Here is an 18,762-nt window from a genome sequence, read left to right on the forward strand (position 1 = left end):
ATGAAAGAAGTCCTCACAAGTTAGGGATGGCAGAGACCCCAACATCAAAAGTCTCACTTCTAGGAGACTCTCCCTTTTCACCCCATGCTCACCCTCCAGCAGTACCTTGGCAGGGATGGCACCGCTGTTCTTGAGGATAAGAGGCAGTGTCTCCGAATGACCAAGCAGAAGCCTCTTAAAGAGAAGTAAGGGGTTTCTATACTGGTTGTAGAGAACTGGCCGCACAATGGTCACCCGAGGGAGGTTCCCCTCTCCAACGATATCAAACACAAGGCTTCGGTTCTTGGTCAGGTTGCTGCAGGGAACGGGAAGATAGAGGCCAGTCAGCCTAGCAAGGCAGGAAGGACATTCCACAGAGAGCATGGCCTGCAGCCCTGCTGGAGGAGGGGAGCTGGGGAGCTGGTACCTGGGCAAGCCGTCCAAGGTGGCCTCAAAGATGCACTGGTAGGTCTGCATGGTCTGTGGGGTGAAGGACACTGTGGCAAAGGCGTGCGAGCGGCTAGCAACACACATCTTGTTGGGTTCCACTTCAAAGATGTCCGTGATGCGGGCATAGACCTGGAAAGGGGAAGAGGAGCAGGGACTGGTGTGTATGCCACTTGGTGTTTACACAGGGCTTGCTGCTCATCTCTACTGGCCCTGCTATGACTTCCCTCCTCTAAACTCTGTGCAGGCCTGTCCCACTACTTGGACAATCCTGCTCCTGAAAGGCATGGCCTGGGTTCTTGGGGACCCAACCCTAAGCATTAATTGGCTGGACTTGGCCAGACTTGTGGTCTTTGCAATCAGATGAACTAAACTGTATCTTGGATAGCAGATCCACCCCACCCCACCCCCACTTTTCTCTCTCTCACACACACACATACACACACAAATAAATTTCAGATGCCAGAGACCCCTGGTGGTTATTGAAGTGAGGTTTGGCCTAGAAGCCAGATGAGAGAAAGGAGCAATGGAGACACCATGTGTGAGAGACACGTGGTCTTTGGCAGATGATCTTCTGAAAGTTTGATTTTAGGTGACAATTCCAGTCAGTCTCCCAGGCCTCCGGCTACAGGTTGTGTTCCATCCTGCGTGTGAGGTCTCGGATTCACCGAAGCAAACCTTGATATGGTGGAGCCATTCTGAGTGGGTTTCTGCTCCTTGCAATTCTAAGAGTGCTAGTTAGAACCACCTCCTGCAGCACTTTATCTGCTCCTGTCTTGGGGCACTGTTTGGGGAAGACTGCGGGCACGACCTCTAAAGGATTTTTTGTTCTCATGGGAGGCAGGTGGGATTCAAGAGTGACTATTCCTTCTTGCTCTTAAGCTGAGAGTATAATTTCTTTGCCCTTTCCAAAGGATAATTTGCCAATTAAGGAGACGACAGAATGCATTTGTCTGGAAAAGTGTGGGCCTCGGTCACTGGGCCCCTGAGGCCACATGAGGCAGATTCAGCTAGGGATGCACCCATCACCAAAGGTTAATACGGTGCGATGTCTGAAGCCTGGGCTAGAAGGTGAAGCACATCAGTGCCTACTGATTCATGGAATGAATGGAACTGCTCAAGAGGTACTAGGTTTCTCTGTAGTCCATTTTCCCAAAGGGGTGGAAGAAATATAGAGGAACTGGTGCCTGGGTAACTAATTAGTTACACTGGGTAGATTGGAATGATAAGACTTGTTCCATCCCTTTATTTTTGAGTTACTGTAAAAGGTCTTGTAAGAGCCAGAAATTAAAATTTTGCTTCATGTAAAAAAAGAAAAAAACACAGGAGGACAACAACATAATGTCTACAAATCCCTGTTAAAAACCTATCTTTGTTTAGAAGTCAGGCTTGCTCATTTCTTATGTTTTTAGCAATGGAATAGGGAGAAAGCTGCCCTTTCCTGTCCCAAGAAGGTCAGAAAGTGATGACAGTCTCTCAACCCCTGGCCCTCTGCAGTGATGGTTCCCCAAGAATGCACACTACTGTCAGCTCTAGGCTAGGCCAATCCTCTAGGTCACCTCCCCACCACTGTTAGCTGTGAGAACTTACTCTCACGTGACTCTGGGGCACAAGGACCACCAAGGTCAAGACTCTACCTTTGGCTGGAGAACTGATCTGGCTGAGAGACACTAGGCAGTGTTTGCAGCACACTGACTGGAAATTAACAGGAGTGAAACCCACTGACTCAGTCCTTTCTCTTGGTCTCCTGAATTTTCTGTTCCATGGCAAGGAAACAGTGTCTCAGTATGGTCCAACTTAGAGAGGAAAGGCAGTTTTGGTCTGGCAGAGCCCAAGATAGGCACTTATTTTCTACCTGGTATTGACTCAGATGGTAAAGAATTTGCCTGCAATGCAGCAGACCTGGGTTTGATGCCTGGGTCGGAAAAATCCCCTGGAGAAGGGCGTGGCAACCCACTCCAGTATTCTTGCCTGGAGAATCCCATGGACAGAGGAGCTTGGTGGGCTACAGTCCAGGGGGTCACAAAGAGTCAGACATGACTGAGTGATTTTCACTTCTGCTACTAAGCGGACGAAGCTGGGTTTTAAACCAAGCTATATATCCCTAGGCTATGGGACCTAGGGGAAGAATGCAGCATTTTTGAGTCTCAATTTTCCTAATGATAAAATGGGGAGAATAATACAAAATCTGATAATACAAATTTCTGAGGGTGAAATGAGATAAACGAACATCAGCACAGTGCTCAGAATACAGCAGGAGGTCAATAAATGCTCACCTCATCTTACACTTTATAGAGCGGCATCTCCCAAACCTCTTTTGCCAGCCCAGTGTACCCCTTGAGCAGCCTGCCAGAGCTGGCACTACACTTCGGCTCTCCCCACAGTCTCTGTCCTGTAGACACGGCGAGTGTCTGGTGCGGGAATGCTCCGCGCTGTCATGTGAACCCGTTTATCACAGGGTACCCAGAGAAGACATCCCCTGGGACAGACGCATGTCCCCTCACATAACTTCCAGGGAGGCCGAGAGCCAGAAAATTCCCACTAGAGATGCAGGCTCCACAGCAGGGGTTTCCAAGAGCTCCCGCCCTGGCTTTACACCAACCACAGTGGACCAGGGCCACGGTGGACCAGTCCAATCAGGTGGACCGGGGCTACCTACCTTGTTGGAGATGGGCTTAACCACGATGTTCACGTCACAGGCGATCTTTCCCACATTGCAGATCTTGAACCGAGCCTTGGCCTGATGGCCCACCAGGACGCTGCAGAAGATGAACTTGTTCTCATCCTCCACATACAAGCCCCCGCTCTCTACGGTCTGCAGGACGCTGTTCAGGTTGGCGCTGCTACAGAGCTGGTGCTCCTCAAATATCAAGCTGTTGTTGTCAGTCACAAAGGCTGGGGAGTGGAGGGAAGACTGTGAGACGGAGCCTAAGTGCCCAGTTTCTACTCTCTGTAATCCCTAACTTGGAGATTCAGACTCCGACAAAGGACAATCACGGGGAGAGACGGGGGGATTCATACAAGGGAGTGTGAGGGGTGGGACAAATTCTATCTTCTCTTCCTTTTTGGACTGCTTTTGCTGGTCTCCAGACTCCAACCACCTTCTCCTTCCAATGGAAAGGAGGATGAGATCTGGGGTGAGCTGAGGAAAGAAGGAAGCATTCAGCTCACTTTGGTGCAAGTTTGCTGGGGACCTAGAACCAAAGCAAGAGGAGCTGTCTCTGTGCTCCAAACTTGCTCTGTGCCTGATCATTACTCCCTGGGCACATTTGCACAGGGAGTGGTCTGGCCACTCAAACCCAGCAAGATCTCAGCTGAGCAGAATTCAGTATTCCCAGGTCACCCTGCACCACACCCCATCACACCACGATTCCCAGATAACACTGTCCATCTGAGAATCCCGGACCAAACTCAGGAAGAGCTGGAATTTAAAGCTGCACATCCTCTTCTAGGTGTGTGCGTGCCCTGTAAGTCTTTAAGGAAAAATATGGCTGAAGACACCACAGGAAGTTCTAAGGTCCCAAAGGAAGAAGCCTAGCAATGTCTATTAGGGGCCTGCAGGGGGAGGGGTCTGCTATAGAGGAAGGTCTTTTAAGGGGTGCTGCCCCATCTGAGCGCTCAGTACCTGGCTGACAGGCTTCAGCCAACAGGCTGTATGGGATGCCAGCGGGCTGGTCTCTTGGATCTCGGTCAGAGATATCAATTGCTATGAACTCTTCACATCTTCCCACGGGGTCAGCCACACAGTCAACAGTGATGACCTGCGTCCCTCCAGAAGGGATAGTACCAAACCCAGGGTACACGGTGAACATGCCGTGGGTGAAACGAGCCTGCAGGAGGGGCAGGGGCAGAGTAAGTGGCAGGGTCTGAGCCCTTCCACCAGAGTCATGAGATGGTGTCAAGAGGGACTGGGTGGCGGGGATGGGAGGCCCTCCCCACAAGCTCTCTCTGGGCCCCAGCTGTGCTCCTGGAGGCCTGGAGGGCCGGGGGTGGGGGCGGGCAGTCCTTCAGGAACAGGCTCTCTCAGCGCTTCTTTCTCTACATATTCCTTCTGAACAATCATGGGTAAGTGGGGGTTTTAAGGAAATAGACACATTCCACATAGTACAACACTTATCCAGATGGGAAGCTCCCAGCAGAGGGGCAGGGCTTAAGAGTATCGACCTTTGAGTCAGATAGTCCTGGGTTTGAATCTCAGCCTTCAAACCCTCCTGTGTATTAACTGTTGGACCTTGGTCAAGTGACTTCTCTGAGTCTCAGTTTTATCCAGAAAATGGAGCTAAAGCCTTTACCCTGAGACCACTGGAGGCTTCAGTGAAAGAATGTGCAGGAAGCAGTTAACAAAGCAACGGGCACAGAATCTGCTCAAAACATGGGATGTTATCATGCACTCCTCTGGGTTTTAGGAGCTTCCTTCCTTTTTTTGCCCTATTGTAATTGCGTTTTGAAGCATTTTTATGTTGGTTGCTTTACCATCTTTGTCATATAACGCTAACATTTTGGTCATCTCAGTGTTGGCATCTATTGCTTACCTATTTTCACTTAGTTTGAGATCTTCCAGGTTCTTGATATGCTGAGTGATTTTCAGTGGAAACCTGGACATTTTGGATATTACATGATGAGACTCTGGATCCTACTAAACTTCTCTTTGAGCTGGCTTTCTCAGACACCTCTTGGGTGGGGACAGTAGTCCAGATTCCACACTGGACTTCTTACTGCTGCCAGGCAAGGGTGGGAGTTCCAGTTCCCCACTAGTCTTAGACCAGTATTACCCTCGGAGGTGGGGGGGGGAGGGTAATAGTGTCTCATTACTGTTCTGCTGATTCCACAGAGTAGGAAGTCCACTGGGGGGAGGGGAAGGGCAGCTCATTTCCACAGGGTTGGAGTGGAAGTCAAGGCTTCTCAATTGGTGTCTCTGTTGACAACGGCTGAGGTGGTGGTGGGTAATGAATTTCTGGCTCTCTGCTGAGTGTTCTTGGATATCACTTTGACCTCATTACAGCCTGAATTGAGTAGGAAGTCTAGGTTCCCTGTGGGTCTTTTCTTGAAATATGTGGTGTAGGACCACAGATTTCTCTGTCATGTTTGACTGTGATATTACAGCTCTTATTTGAACATTCCTGTCTTGCTAGACTACCCTTTTTCTGGTTCTTTGGCTAGGGAGAGCAGGCTTTTGGTCTGTGCTTATTGATGTTTCTGGATTGCTTGGCTCCCTCAGTACCAAATCTGAGAAGTACGAAGTAAAAAGAAATCTCAGGGAACTCATCACTGTGATGTCTGCTGGGTCCCAAGAACCTTAGCTGGTGTGAAGTTTTTTCTCTCTGTTCCTCAGTCTTCTATATTTGTTTTATACATAACATTCATGGTTTTCAGTTGTACTTATTTGTAAGAATAGGGAACAATCATCTATTTCATATTACCAGAAGTAAAAGCCTTCAAATCTTCTTTCATTTAAGCCAATCTGAATGGGCTTTTGTTTTGTATCAACAAATGATTCTTTTTAAATTTTATTTCTGGCTGTGCTGTGTCTTCCTTGCTTTGTGTGAGCTTTCTCAAGTTGCAGTGAGCAGGGGCTACTCTTTGTTGCAGTGTGCGGCTTTCTCGTTGCAGTGGCTTTTCCTGTTGCAGAGTATAGGCTCTGGGTGCATGGGCTTTGGTAGTTGCAGCACACAAGCTCAGCAGTTGTGGCCCACAGGCCTAATTGCTCTGTGGCATGTGGAATCTTCCTGTGGAATCTTTGGACCCTTGTCCCCTGCATTGGCAGGGGCATTCTTATCCACTGTACCACCAGGGAAGTCCAACAAAAGATTCTTGATGAAAATACTTATGAAGAGTAGACACTAATTGTAAAGCAATGAGGAACCAATGAAGGTTTTAAAGCAAAAGAGGACATCCAAATTAAAAGTCACAATTCCTTATTTTAATATGAAAGTGATAGTTTCATTACAACTAATGTTCCTGCCATAGTAGGACTATTCAAAATTCAAATCCTGGTATCCTTGGGAATTATCTGTTGGGAGAACTAGTTTGCAGGAGGCCTTACAGGGTTTCTGTTGAACAAAGAAAAGGGTGCTCACCTGGCTTGTGATGTTCACGTCTTTCTGAACAGAGTCAGAGAACTTGGTTGTTTTGGAAGGTCCAGTCTTGTAGAAGTTCTCGCTTTCTCGGGATCTTGCATATCTAACATGGGTGGCTCTGATTAAAGAAGTGGGAATACACCCTCAGGGTGGGGTAATCATGACATACCACCTACCTGCTTGCTTGCAAGGTCCCTTCTTCTTGGAATGGAGGAAAGGGCCTTTCCTTGCCCAGAGGGCATCAGGGAGCATGGTCAACTTATTTATTAACAGCCAAACTCATTTAACAAGTATGAGAAAAGTATGCAGAAATTATACATATTAACTATGACTCATAAGGACATTAAAATTACTGCAAGTAAATAACAATTGTAAATGTTTTGCCAAAACGGAAGAGGAGTTAAATTTACTCGTATTACTCCACCAAAACATGAAATGATTGCAAACAATGTAAAGCTGTGTGTCTGATTTAAAACCATTAATTAGAAAGTCAGTCTTAAATGACTATTAAGAAAGTCAGTTCATTAGAAAGCCAAGACAAAGTACCTGGGAATTGGTAAAAATAGTCCCTAATTTGTAAAAAAAAAAAAAAAACAACCAAAAACCAAGAATATGACAATCAAATCAAAGCCAAAAGCACTCAAAAACATGAACTGTTTCGGTTAGTTGACTGACAAACACTTTGTGAAAATTACAGTTCTTTGTTGGAACAATTTTTAAGTTAGTTATAGTGATTGAGTGTCTTCATGGGGACAAGGTAAAGACAGTCCCAGGAAGGTAGAGGCCTCACCAGTTTTTCTCTAGTCCAAATTTCTAGGGTACTCTTTGCCATTCCTCATATCATGAAACATCATGCTTTCTTTTGATTTAGCTTGCTGTTATAATCATCCCTTGACTTCTACAGAATGACAGACAGTAAGCAACTGTCTGTCAATTACTGGTAATTACTGGTAAGCAACGCAGCACACTAGGCGCATCGAGACAACAGACACAATCCCAAGCAGGAGACTTTACATTTATTCAATTAACATGCACCGCATGTTGGACAGCAGTTGAAAAGCATGTGAAATTTGGAGTCAGAGATGTGGGTTCAGAACTGAGATTCACTGGTGATGTTTTTGATAATCTTGGATGAGCCATTTCTAAACCTTAGTAACCTCACCCATGAAGGGGGATTGGGTGGATGAGTTTAGATAAAATATATGAAAGCTCATGGGAGAGTAAAAAGCACCAATTAACCAGGGGATGTTTTGAGTTAAGTAAATACTTGTCTTACACTTTCTTCTGATGAAGGGGGCTCTCCCCTGTCATTCTATACAGAGCATATTTGAAGTCGATCACACCTAGATTTTCTATGGTGAAGAAGGCGCTTTTACGAGTGCCATAGATCAAAGCCCCGAAGTTGATGATGGAGGAGGGGCTGATGTTGTATTTGGAGAACACTGCAGTCACAGAAAACTTAATCGGGATGCTGGCAATCATTTCACCTCCTTCTGAGATATTAGGCTCAATAATCTAGAAAGGGAAGACAGATTGGGAAGATGTCAGCTACCAGAATAACAGATGCCAGCATAATGTCTATGGCTGTCTACTCCATTCCTTATTTTCTTCATTGACACAAAGCCATATTCTTTATTCTCTTTACATAATTGCATTATATACGAGTAAATGCTAACATGAAACTTACTGTGTACCAGCTACGGGTCAACATGCACCAACTCTGCCTCCCATTTTCACTTCCCCCTTTTCTTTTGCACTTGATGACTGAACTCAGCCTCCCTGTCTCTGGTCTGGTCTCTTCCAAAGACCGGGGGCCACATTTCTTCTCTGGAGCTTCAATTTCTGATGACTCTGAACACCTCCCATCTGACCTATCTGTGCCTGTGGATCCCCAAGCCCCGGTGAACCCTGTCTGGTGGCCACCAGGTCAGCCCTCCCTTTCCCGCTCAGGGCATGGGTCAGACTACATAAGCTTCATTTTGGCACCTGCCACCGTGTGAGTCATCCCTTCAAGCTCTCTTACCTGACAGCGCAGAACTGGCTGGTTCTCGATTTTCACTTCCTTCTTTGCATGGAAGATCACCTGGACATTTGTGGGCTTTTCTGTCATGGTCAGTGAGCCCTTCTTGGGTTGGACTGTGATCATGGAACTTATATTGGTTGCTGAAATCCCTATGGATTCCACAGAAAAGCTGAGTGACAAGAAGAAAAAGTCAGTTTAAGTCATTATCTAGGGAGCTCAAGACACCAGAGATGAGACTCTAGACTGGTAGGTACCTGCCACGTCCCCAGCCCTGTTTAACAACTATGCCGAGCAGTGTTCACTGTGCTCTGTACTCTGTGACCACTCCTTAGCCAGGATTGACCAGGCCAGGCACTGAGGCTTGAGGCAAAGATAGCTATCTCCAGCCCATGGTTAAGAGATGTCCTTGCAGGAGAGCTCTGTCTAACAGGAACATGTGATATTGGATAAGGACCAAATCAATTCATTTCTCCCTCTCCCTGCCTCTCTGTCTCCCTCTCTCTCTCTCTGTCTCTCTTCTTGCTCTAAGACTGAATGCAGTAGACATAGAGGGAACTGTAATGCAGAAGCTGGGGGATCTAAGGAAGGACTGAAAGGGCAGGGGCAGAAGTCATCCAACCGAGGTGTTCAGAAGCGCAGCCCTGGCCCAATGCAAGTGAGATGAGAGGCCGCAGAGAAAAGCTTGGGGACTGGAGCTGGAGCAAGAAACCTCAGCTGAGGCGAGACGCGTGGAGTTGCCATAGGGACCCACAGGTCATCCCCATGCTCACTCCAGGAGATCTGGCCCTTCACTATAGCATGCCTGCTGCCTGAGCTGCCTCACCTCCCTGCACATCCATCCTTTCAGTGAACCCTGATCACCTGCTCCAACTTGAGGGAGACTGTTCCATGTAGCCTAAAAGAGCAGGGGTAACACCCATCATAATCTATAAAATAAAACTCACAATGTGAAAGATGCCATTTAGCGCTAATTCCAAAGTGACTGTGGCTCTCTTCTAGGTTTGTTTAGCATTTATTTATAGTAACTTATTTCATTTTGTAGTTCTAAGAAACAGCAGTATTAAGGTGGGACCTCTCTAGTTTCAGCATTCTTTGAACTGAAATGAAATACTCATGAATATATGGAGTTCCTATTAAGTCTGTGTGGTGGGGGAAGTCCCTTTATCAACTTCAAATTCTTCTGGGAGAAGGACGACCTTCCATAACATCGACCAGCTGTGGGTGCTGGCGCTGCCTGAGGACCTCCTCCCTCCCTGCCCCAGAGCCACTTCTTCCTCCTTAAGGAGCCTTCTTTATTTAGGGCTTTATTTTTAATCTAAAGATGAGCACAAGCTGGAGCTGTCTCCCACCAGGCTGTCAAACGTGAAATCTTACGTAGACAACAGCTTATGAAACAGAGAGGAGCTGGAAGGCGGGCAGGATGTCTTGAGGGCAGGACCCCCATCTCCAGTCTCTCTCTCAATCCCTAAGACCTCCCTGCACCCCAGTATCTCCTCCTCCAAATTCCCCACCCCCAGGCCCCTGTGGCTCAACCTGCAGAGCAGCTGGGATTCCATTCATTTGAAGCTAAGAGAGACTAACAGCTGAGATGGTTCTTAGAATTTCCTTGATGGACTTTTTATAAAAACTCTCTCAGGCAACACTCCTCTTGCCACGAGAGGATGTGGACGACCATATGCTCGATAATTTTTAGGTTACCTGAACATGATCTCATATTTCCCACGGTTCTTCAGCTGCAGGGGCTGCTTCACCTCATCCATGACCTTCACAATCCCCAGATCAAGGCCTCCTTCAGCTCCTGAAGAAGGCAGGGGCCAGGGTGGGAAGGGGTGAGTGAGCATGGGAGCGAGAAGCAAGGGAACTTCCTATTGACGTTCACATGGAAAATCCATGGTGACAATTTCAGAGAATCTGTTTTTTAAAAGCACTGTGGCTAGAAAAACTTGGAATTGAGTCTTAGCAAACAAAGAACAGACACTTCTCCTATACTCAGTTCAACCAGGCGGCTCCCTCTAGCTTCCACCTTAGGACTGTTGTTCTTCCTTTCATGTCTCTCATTAGCTAAAACTCCCAGTGTCTAAAAAAAATCTTTTGAATCATGTGTATAATGTACAGAGTTGGGACATAATGCATAAATTCATATTATACTTTGTATTACATCATAATCATTTCCCCATGTAACTAAAATCTCCCCATGTTGTATTTATGGCTGCACAATATACTATGATATGGCTGTTTCATAATTTACAATATTATTCCTACAATAATAATATTTTATTACAGATAGACACTTAGGGTACTCCTAATCTTCCATTATTATAAATAATGCTGCAATAAATAATGCTGTGTGTAAGACCAATGACATCAAGGCAAACATGTAGCTCTAACATTCTATGAATCATGCTGAGTAGCAGACCTATCAGAGAAAGGAGGGCCCTAACCTCCTGGGTGTTGGGGCAGTGTGGTAGGCAGAATAAGGCCTGGCACCTCCCCCATCAAAGATGCCCATGTCCTAATACCAAGAACCTGTAAATATGCCAATTTACGTGGCAAAGGGGGATTAAGGAATTAGATGGAATCAAGATTGGCAATCATCTGTCTTTAAAATAAGGGAGAATTTCCTGGAGTCTCTGGGGGGACCCCAAGTAATCACAATGGTTCATAAACGCAGAAGAGAGAGATGGAAGTGGGAGAAGGACTGGACCCAACACTGCTGGCTTTGAAGAGGGAGAAAGGGGATCATGAGCTGAGGGATGTGTGTGGCTCCCAGAAGATAGAAAAAGCAAGGAAATGGGTTCTCCCCCAAAGGCTCCAGAAGAGACAGTAGCCCTGCAACACTCTGGTTTTAGCTGAGGGAGAGCCATTTTGGACTGCTGACCTACAGAACTGTAAGATAATAGATCTGTATTGTTTTAAACCACAAAGTTCATGGTAATTTGTTAGGGTGGTGACAGAAAAGCAACACAAGCAGGCAGATGAGAACTCACTCTCCGGAGGAGCCAAGATGGCAGAGGAGTAGGACGGGGAGACCACTTTCTCTTCTACAAATTCATCAAAAGAATAACTGAACGCAGAGCAAACTTCGCAAAACAACTTCTGATCGCTAGCTGAGGTCATCAGGCGCCCAGAAAAGCAGCCCATTGTCTTCGAAAGGAGGTAGGACAAAATATAAAAGATTAAAAGTGAGACAAAAGAGCTAAGGACGGAGATCCGTCCCGGGAAGGGAATCTTAGGCGGCATTGCTTGGGCTAGGGTCCGGGCCTGAGTGCCCTGAGGACAATCAGAGGGAGCTTCTGTGAGGTGCCAACTTGAACTGTGGGAGACCAAAGGAGAGAGAGTAAATTAACCGGCCCGAACACACTGCCGGCCGTTCGCAGAACAAAGAGACGGAGAAAATCCAGAGAAGAGCTCGCAGGCTGCGGACCGGCCCAGCCCCGCCGGAGGCAGGAGGCAGGGGAGAGGGGAAGGTCGCGGCGAGACACAGGGCGCAGGCACCCGACCGGCGCGGGCGGGGACTGGGGCTGGGGACGCGGAGGGCGGAAGGCGCGCGCGCCCGACTGGCGCCAGCGGAACCTGAGACTGGGTCCGCGGAAGGGAGTGAGTGCGCCACACCTGGGGATAGCGCGCCCATCAAGCCCCTCGCTGCCTGGACCGCTCTGACGGGGAAGGCACAGAGAGCAGGCGCAGCTTTTCCTTCCGCGCTTTTGTGGAACACCCGAGGGCTGGAACCTCGCGCAGCGCGGGCCGCGCTCCATATAGAACAGCCTGGAGCCTGAGCAGCGCAGACGGAGAAAGCAGCGCCAGCCCGTCCCGGCGGTGCAAGCCCCTCCCGGCAGCGCCAGCCCCTCCCTGCCCCGCAGAGCGACGGAACTAGCTACCTGAATAAGAGTCCACCTCCGCCCGCCTGTGTCAGGGCGGAAATGAGGCTCTGAAGAGACCGGCAAACAGAAGCCAAATAAACAAAGGGAACCACCTCAGAAGGGACCAGTGCAACAGATTAAAATCCCTCTAGAAAACACCGACTACACCGGAAGAGGCCTGTAGATATCGAGAAGTGTAAGCTGGAACGAGGAGCTATCTGAAACTGAGCCGAACCCACACTGACCGCAACAGCTCCAGAGAAACTCCTAGATATAATTTTACTTTTTTCTCTCTTTTTTTTTTTTGTTCTTTTTTTATTTTATTTTTTATTATTTTTTCTTTTTTATTTTTTCTCTTTTATTTTCCTTTAAAATCTCCTATTACTCCCCCATTACTCCTTAACTTTCATTTCCATAGATTTTTACGATTTTTTTAATTAGGGGGAAAAAAATTTTTTTTTCTTTCTTTTTTTCTTTTTCTTCCTTTTTATCTTCTTTTTTTTCTTTCCTTTTTCTCTTCTATTTTCTATTTTTCTTTTTCTCTTATTTCTTTTAAAGTCCTCTAGTACTCCTCTACTACTCCTTAATTTTCATTTTCAATACACTATAACCTTACAAAAAAAAAAAGAAGAAGAGAAGCCCTATTTTTAAACCGAAGATTATTCTCTCCCAATCTTGACTCTCTGTTTTCTACCTCAGAACACCTCTTTTTCCTCCTTTCCCCTTCTCTTCCCAATCCAATTCTGTGAATCTTTGTAGGTGACTGGGCTACGGAGAACACTCTGGGAACAGACAGCTGCGTAGATCTGTCTCTCTCCTCTTGAGTCCCCCTTTTTCTCCTCCTCCTCATCTCTATCTCCCTCCTCCCTCTCCTCTTCTTCATGTAACTCTGTGAACCTCTCTGGGTGTCACTAATGGGGGAGAATCTTTTCGCCATTAACCTAGAAGTTTTCTTATCAGTGCTGTATAGTTGGAGAAGTCCTGAGACTACAGGAAGAATAAAACTGAAATCCAGAGGCAGGAGACTTAAGCCCAAAACCTGAGAACACCAGAAAACTCCTGACTACATGGAACTTTAAGTAATAAGTGACTGTCCAAAAGCCTCCATACCTACACTGAAACCAACCACCAGCCAAGAGCCAATAAGTTTTAGAGCAAGACATACCACGCAAATTCTCCAGCAACGCAGGAACATAGCCGTGAACGTCAACATACAGGCTGCCCAAGGACACACCTAATACATAGACCCATCTCAAAACTCATTACTGGGCACGCCATTGCTCTCCAAAGAGAAGAAATCAAGTTCCACGCACCAGTACACTGACGCAAGCTTCCCTAACCAGGAAACCTTGACAAGCCAATCGTCTAACCCCACCCACGGGGTAAATCCTCCACAATAAAAAGGAACCACAGACCTCCAGAATACAGAAAGCCCACTCCAGACACAGCAATCTAAACAAGATGAAAAGGCAAAGAAATACCCAACAGGTAAAGGAACATGAAAAATGCCCACCAAGTCAAACAAAAGAGGAGGAGATAGGGAATCTACCTGAAAAAGAATTTAGAATAATGATAATAAAAATGATCCAAAATCTTGAAAACAAAATGGAGTTACAGATAAATAGCCTGGAGACAAAGATTGAAAAGATACAAGAAATGTTTAATAAAGACCTAGAAGAAATAAAAAAGAGTCAATTAAAAATGAATAATGCAATGAATGAGATCAAAAACACTTTGGAGGGAACCAAGAGTAGAATAACGGAGGCAGAAGATAGGATAAGTGAGATAGAAGATAAAATGGTGGAAATAAATGAAGCAGAGAGGAAAAAAGAAAAAAGGATCAAAAGAAATGAGGACAACCTCAGGGACCTCTGGGACACTGTGAAACGCCCCAACATTCGAATCATAGGAATTCCAGAAGAAGAAGACAAAAAGAAAGGCCATGAGAAAATACTCGAGGAGATAATAGCTGAAAACTTCCCTAAAATGGGGAAGGAAATAGCCACCCAAGTCCAAGAAGCCCAGAGAGTCCCAAACAGGATAAACCCAAGGCGAAACACCCCAAGACACATATTAATCAAATTAACAAAGATCAAACACAAAGAACAAATATTAAAAGCAACAAGGGAGAAACAACAAATAACACACAAAGGGATCCCCATAAGGATAACAGCTGATCTATCAATAGAAACCCTCCAGGCCAGAAGGGAATGGCAGGACGTACTGAAAGTAATGAAAGAGAATAACCTACAACCTAGATTACTGTATCCAGCAAGGATCTCATTCAGATATGAAGGAGAATTCAAAAGCTTTACAGATAAGCAAAAGCTGAGAGAATTCAGCACCACCAAACCAGCTCTTCAACAAATGCTAAAGGATCTTCTCTAGACAGGAAATGCAGAAAGGTTGTATAAACGTGAACCCAAAACAACAAAGTAAATGGCAACGGGACCATACCTATCAATAATTACCCTAAATGTAAATGGGTTGAATGCCCCAACCAAAAGACAAAGATTGGCTGAATGGATACAAAAACAAGACCCCTATATATGCTGTCTACAAGAGACCCACCTCAAAACAAGAGACACATACAGACTAAAAGTGAAGGGCTGGAAAAAAATATTTCACGCAAACGGAGAACAAAAGAAAGCAGGAGTCGCAATACTCATATCAGATAAAATAGACTTTCAAATAAAGGATGTGAAAAGAGACAAAGAAGGACACTACTTAATGATCAAAGGATCAATCCAAGAAGAAGATTTATAACAATTATAATATATATGCACCCCAACATAGGAGCACCGCAATATGTACGGCAAAACACTAACGAGTAGAAAGAGGAAATTAATAGTAACACAATAATAGTGGGAGACTTTAATACCCACTCACCAAACTATGGATAGATCAACTAAACAGAAAATTAACAAGGAAACAAGGAAACACAAACTTTAAATGACACAATGGACCAGCTAGACCTATTTGATATCTATAGGACATTTCACCCCAAACAAATCAACTCACTATTTTCTTTCAAGTGACAGCACTGGAGACCTTCTCCAGAATAGATCACATCCTGGGCCTATAAATCTGGTCTTGGAAAATGCAAAAACAATTGAAATCGTTCCCAGTCATACTTTTCTGAGCACAGTGCAGTAAGATTAGATCTCATACAGGAAAAAAATTGTTAAAAATTCAAACGACATGGAGGGCTAAATATCACAACCTATAATACCAACAAATCATAGAAGAAATAAAAAAAGAAATCAAAATATGCATAGAAATGAATGAAAATGAAAACACAACAACCCAAAACCTATGGGACACTGTAAAAGCAGTGCTAAGGGGAAGGTTCATAGCATTACAGGCTTACATCAAGAAACAAGAAAAAAGCCAAATAAATAACCTAACTCTACACCTAAAGCAATTAGAGAAGGAAGAAATGAAGAACCCCAGGGTTAGCAGAAGGAAAGAAATCTTAAAAATTAGGGCAGAAATAAATGCAAAACAAACTAAAGAGACCATAGCAAAAATCAACAAAGCTAAAAGCTGTTTTTTTGAAAAAAATAAACAAAATTGACAAACCATTAGCAAGACTCATTAAGAAACAAAGAGAGAAAAACCAAATTAACAAAATTAGAAATGAAAATGGAGAGATCACAACAGACAACACTGAAATACAAAGGATCGTAAGAGACTACTACCAGCAGCTCTATGCCAATAAAATGGACAACTTGGAAGAAATGGACAAATTCTTAGAAAAGTATAACTTTCCAAAACTGAAACAGGAAGAAATAGAAGATCTTAACAGACCCATCACAAGCAAGGAAATCGAAACTGTAATCAAAAATCTTCCAGCAAACAAAAGCCCAGGACAAGATGGCTTCACAGCTGAATTCTACCAAAAATTTAGAGAAGAGCTAACACCTATCTTACTCAAACTTTTCCAGAAAATTGCAGAAGAAGGTAAACTTCCAAACTCATTCTATGAGGCCACCATCACCCTAATTCCAAAACCAGACAAAGATGCCACAAAAAAAGAAAACTACAGGCCAATATCACTGATGAACATAGATGCAAAATCCTTAACAAAATTCTAGCAAACAGAATCCAACAACATATTAAAAAATCATACACCACGACCAAGTGGGCTTTATCCCAGGAATGCAAGGATTCTTTAATATCCGCAAATCAATCAATGTAATACACCACATTAACAAATTGAAAGATAAAAACCATATGATTATCTCAATAGATGCAGAGAAAGCCTTTGACAAAATTCAACACTCATTTATGATTAAAACTCTCAAAAGCAGGGAATAGAAGGAACATACCTCCAACCAGTAATAAAAGCTATATATGACAAACCCACAGAAAGCATCACCCTCAATGGTGAAAAATTGAAAGCATTTCCCCTGAAATCAGGAACAAGACAAGGGTGCCCACTCTCACCACTACTATTCAACATAGTGTTGGAAGTTTTGGCCACGGCAATCAGAGCAGAAAAAGAAGTAAAAGGAATCCAGATAGGAAAAGAAGAAGTGAAACTCTCACTGTTTGCAGATGACATGATCCTCTACATAGAAAACCCTAAAGACTCTACCAGAAAATTACTAGAGCTAATCAATGAATATAGTAAAGTTGCAGGATATAAAATTAACACACAGAAATCCCTTGCATCCCTATATACTAACAATGAAAAAACAAAGAGAAATTAAGGAAACAATACCATTTACCATTGCAACAAAAAGAATAAAATACTTAGGAGTATATCTACCTAAAGAAACAAAAGACCTATACATAGAAAACTATAAAACACTGATGAAAGAAATCAAAGAGGACACAAACAGATGGAGAAACATACCGTGTTCATGGATTGGAAGAATCAATATTGTCAAAATTGCTATTCTACCTAAAGCAATCTATAGATTCAATGCAATCCCTATCAAGTTACCAACGGTATTTTTCACAGAACTAGACCAAAGAATTTCACAATTTGTATGGAAATACAAAAAACCTCGAATAGCCAAAGTAATCTTGAGAAAGAAGAATGGAACTGGAGGAATCAACCTGCCTGACTTCAGACTCTACTACAAAGCCACAGTCATCAAGACCGTATGGTACTGGCACAAAGACAGAAATATAGATCAATGGAACAGAATAGAAACCCCAGAGATAAATCCACGGACCTATGGACACCTTATCTTCGACAAAGGAGGCAAGGATATACAATGGAAAAAAGACAACCTCTTTAACAAGTGGTGCTGGGAAAAGTGGTCAACCACTTGTAAAAGAATGAAACTAGAACACTTTCTAACACCATACACAAAAATAAGCTCAAAATGGATTAAAGATCTAAATGTAAGACCAGAAACTATAAAACTCCTAGAGGAGAACATAGGCAAAACACTCTCCGACATAAATCACAGCAAGATCTCGCTAACCCAACCTCCCAGAATATGTGAAATAAAAGCAAAACTAAACAACTGGACCTAATTAAAATTAAAAGCTTCTGCACATCAAAAGAAACCATAAGCAAGGTTAAAGACAGCCTTCAGAATGGGAGAAAATAATAACAAATGAAGCAACAGACAAAGAATTAATCTCAAAAATGTGCAAGCAACTCCTGCAGCTCCATTCCAGAAAAATAAATGACCCAATCAAAAAATGGGCCAAAGAACTAAACAGACATTTCTCCAAAGAAGACATACAGATGGCTAACAAACACATGAAAAGATGCTCAACATCACTCATTATTAGAGAAATGCAAATCAAAACCACAATGAGGTACCATTACACACCAGTCAGGATGGCTGCTATGCAAAGGTCTACAAGCAATAAATGCTGGAGAGGGTGTGGAGAAAAGGGAACCCTCTTACACTGTTGGTGGGAATGCAAACTAGTACAGCTGCTATGGGAAACAGTGTGGAGATTTCTTAAAAAACTGGAAATAGAACTGCCATATGACCCAGCAATACCACTTCTGGGCATACACACTGAGGACACCAGATCTGAAAGAGACACGTGCACCCCAATGTTCATCGCAGCACTGTTTATAATAGCCAGGACATGGAAGCAACCTAGATGCCCATCAGCAGATGAATGGATAAGGAAGCTGTGGTACATATACACCATGGAATATTACTCAGCCGTTAAAAAGAATTCATTTGAATCAGTTCTAGTGAGATGGATGAAACTGGAGCCCCTTATACAGAGTGAAGTAAGCCAGAAAGATAAAGAACATTACAGCATACTAATGCATATATATGGAATTTAGAAAGATGGTAACGATAACCCTATATGCAAAACAGAAAAAGAGACACAGAAATACAGAACAGACTTTTGAACTCTGTGGGAGAATGTGAGGGTGGGATATTTC

At 44.2% G+C, this 18,762-nt stretch overlaps 1 protein-coding gene across 1 annotated transcript in view; it reads right to left on the reverse strand.

Annotated features, from left to right (window-relative positions):
* HYDIN (HYDIN axonemal central pair apparatus protein) overlaps positions 1-18,762 on the reverse strand; it is a 356,564-nt gene that overhangs the window by 40,190 nt on the left and 297,612 nt on the right. The window contains 8 exon segments of the mRNA XM_043435789.1: positions 106-295; positions 407-558; positions 3,086-3,321; positions 4,052-4,256; positions 6,504-6,621; positions 7,780-8,018; positions 8,527-8,695; positions 10,225-10,324. Of these exon segments, the coding sequence (XP_043291724.1) occupies positions 106-295; positions 407-558; positions 3,086-3,321; positions 4,052-4,256; positions 6,504-6,621; positions 7,780-8,018; positions 8,527-8,695; positions 10,225-10,324 (1,409 nt within the window).

The sequence above is a fragment of the Cervus canadensis genome, chromosome 18 (assembly GCF_019320065.1).
Source record: "Cervus canadensis isolate Bull #8, Minnesota chromosome 18, ASM1932006v1, whole genome shotgun sequence".
NCBI lineage: Eukaryota > Metazoa > Chordata > Mammalia > Artiodactyla > Cervidae > Cervus > Cervus canadensis.